Consider the following 2636-nt stretch of genomic DNA (forward strand, 5'->3'; position numbering starts at 1 on the left):
TTAAGGTCTCTTATCAAGTCTACGGTCTGACCGAGTCCCCATCTGCCTGATAAGGAATGTTCCCAGGTAATAAAAGTGTAACGACCTGCTCGTGTTCAGTCTGTGCCTTTAATATCTGCAGCACCGTTCCCTCTGTTGAGGCCAGTAAACCATGAGATAATGGATGCCTCTCCCATTGTTATGTCCGCCTCGCCCACTGGCCTCTGAGTGTGGGAAAGCTAATCCAGCCAGGAACTCATGCCTTTATAATGCTAATGGCCTCCTATAAATAGGGGAGTGGGCTCCTCTCTCAGCTCACAACCCTCTCGCCTTCCTCAGAGAAGCACACTCTCTCTCTAACAGAATGGCTCCTACCTACACCAGAGACTGTGACAACACCATGCTCTCTATTAAAGACAAACATAAAGTAAGTATTGTTTATAACATATGTTTGTGTCATAGTTTACTATTGAATCTTTTCTTCATGATTTGAACTTAAAGGACAGATAACTAACTGAATGCCCTCTTTTCTTCATCAGCTAAGGAAACCAGTTGTGGAGAAGATGCGTAGAGACCGCATCAACACCTGCATAGAGCAGCTCAAGACCCTGCTGGAGAGGGAGTTCCACAAACAGGACCCCAATGCCAAGCTGGAGAAGGCTGACATCCTGGAGATGACGGTGGGGTTCCTGAAGCAGCAGCTGCAGCCTCAGAGCCCAGTTCCTCAGAGGGCCCACAGTGAGGGCTACTCCCAGTGCTGGAGGGAGACACTGCACTTCCTGTCTTCCAGCTCCATGAAGGACATGATGCTCCAGAACCTCCAGAGAGCTGGCCAGGACATCTGTCTCTCCTCTCCACTCTCCTCCCAACACCAAAACCACAGCCAGGGTCCAGTGAAGCAGGCCACAAGTGGCCACGAACCAGTCTGGAGGCCTTGGTAGAACCACCGCATAGAGAGACTCTCTGTCTCACAAACTGGATGGGTGTTTACCATCTTTCATCCTGTAGGAAATCTCTGTTTCTGATTGTACTATCTGCTTAGGTCCTTTATGAAGGATAGAAAACGTCATATGACAAGCGTTATAGTTTGTTGTCCCCTGTATGGAGCTGTCTGTAAAATAGACTACTATGAATCTGCTTTGTGAGTAGACGTAGGCAATACTTTTTCTGCTGCCTAAACTTCCTGCCATGTGGCATATGACTCTTATGGAGTCGACTCAGATATTGATGATGAATATAGAATCAATTGTATTCTAAATGCAAAATATTTATTGGAGATGAATTATCACGTTTAAGTGAAATCCTTTTATAAAGGAACAGATTGCACATGATGAGTCATCATGCATACTGGGGCGACAGGTAGCCTAGCATTGGGCCGGTAACTGAAAGGTTGCTAGATCGAATCCCCAAGCTGACAAGGTGAAAATCTGTCGTTCTGCCCCTGAACAAAGCAGTTAACCCACTGTTCCTAGGCAGTCATTGTAAATAAGAATTTGTTCTTAACTTACTTGCCTAGTAAAATAAAAAAATACTGAAACATTTTGTTGTAAAGACATTGTATTTTCATATTGTTGACATACATGTCCTAAACTAAACTGTGTGGACCTGCATATGCATATTGGTAATATTGATTATTTTATCGCCACTGAAGTCTCAAGTCTCTCTCTCTCTTTCCCAATTTAATTCAAAGGGCTTAATTTGCATGGGATACATGGTTGCCTTTTCTTGTGGCAACAGGTCACACATATTGCTGCTGTGAAGGCTGTGAAGGCACACGTATTTCACCTTATAGATATGGGAGTTTATCAAAATTTGATTTGTTTTCAAATTCATTGTGGGTCTGTGTAATCTGAGGGAAATATGTGTCTCTTATATGGTAATACATTTGGCATGAGGTTAGGAAGTGCAGCTCAGTTTCCACCTTATTTTGTGGGCAGTGTGCACATAGCTTGTCTAATCTTGAGAGCCAGGTCTGTCTACAGCGGCTTCTCTCAATACAAGGCTATGCTCACTGAGTCTGAACATAGTCAAAGCTTTCCTTAATTTTGGGTCAGTCACAGTGATCAGGTATTCTCCCACTGTGTATTTACTCTCTGTTTAGACCCAAATAGCATTCCAGTGGTCTCTGTTATTTGGTTCATTCTTTCCAATGTGTCAAGTAAATATCTTTTACTTTTCTCATGATTTGTTTGGGTCTAATTGTGTTGCTGTCTGTCTCTCGTTCTCTCTCTGTCTGTCTGTCACACTCTGTCACACACAATTCATGTACTCTAAATCTCAGAATCTACTCTCTTCATAGGTCAAATGTCAATAATAGTTTTATTAAAGTTGCAGCCTTTAGTTTGTAGCTCTAATTAAGATATGTTTTATTATTTATTCAGTTGCATGTGTTGATAATATGTTGACGTTGTATGTACTGACACCCCAATAAGAGAACATTAAATGCATACTCATGTAATAATGTATGTATATAGTACAGGTACGATTAAAATGAGAACATGAGCATCGGCGCACACACACGTGTTTGTGCCATTGTGTGTGTGTCCAACGTGCCTGTCTTGGGCTTTGTATGTAAAGCCCCAGGCTAACGTTGGGCCGTCGGCTCTGTCAGCTCTGGTTTCATCAAACAGCTGGTGAGCCGGGCCGCTGCCTGACTG

At 43.1% G+C, this 2636-nt stretch overlaps 1 protein-coding gene across 1 annotated transcript; it reads left to right on the top strand.

Moving 5' to 3' along the window:
• Window positions 1-294: 294 nt before the first annotated feature.
• Window positions 295-1518, top strand: LOC139535708 (transcription factor HES-5-like). Its single transcript, XM_071335410.1, has 2 exons — window positions 295-406; window positions 519-1518. Exons 1-2 carry the CDS (start codon window positions 344-346, stop codon window positions 918-920), a joined length of 465 nt encoding a protein of 154 aa, XP_071191511.1. The 5' UTR covers window positions 295-343; the 3' UTR covers window positions 921-1518.
• Window positions 1519-2636: the final 1118 nt, after the last annotated feature.

This window comes from Salvelinus alpinus, chromosome 12 (genome assembly GCF_045679555.1).
Source record: "Salvelinus alpinus chromosome 12, SLU_Salpinus.1, whole genome shotgun sequence".
Lineage (NCBI taxonomy): Eukaryota > Metazoa > Chordata > Actinopteri > Salmoniformes > Salmonidae > Salvelinus > Salvelinus alpinus.

Excerpts from the sequence above, each read along its gene's own strand:
- LOC139535708 (XM_071335410.1), top strand. The coding sequence starts at position 344 with ATGGCTCCTACCTACACCAGAGACTGTGACAACACCATGCTCTCTATT. Across the intron at positions 407-518 it reads CTATTAAAGACAAACATAAA|CTAAGGAAACCAGTTGTGGA; the intron begins GTAAGTATTGTT and ends TTTCTTCATCAG.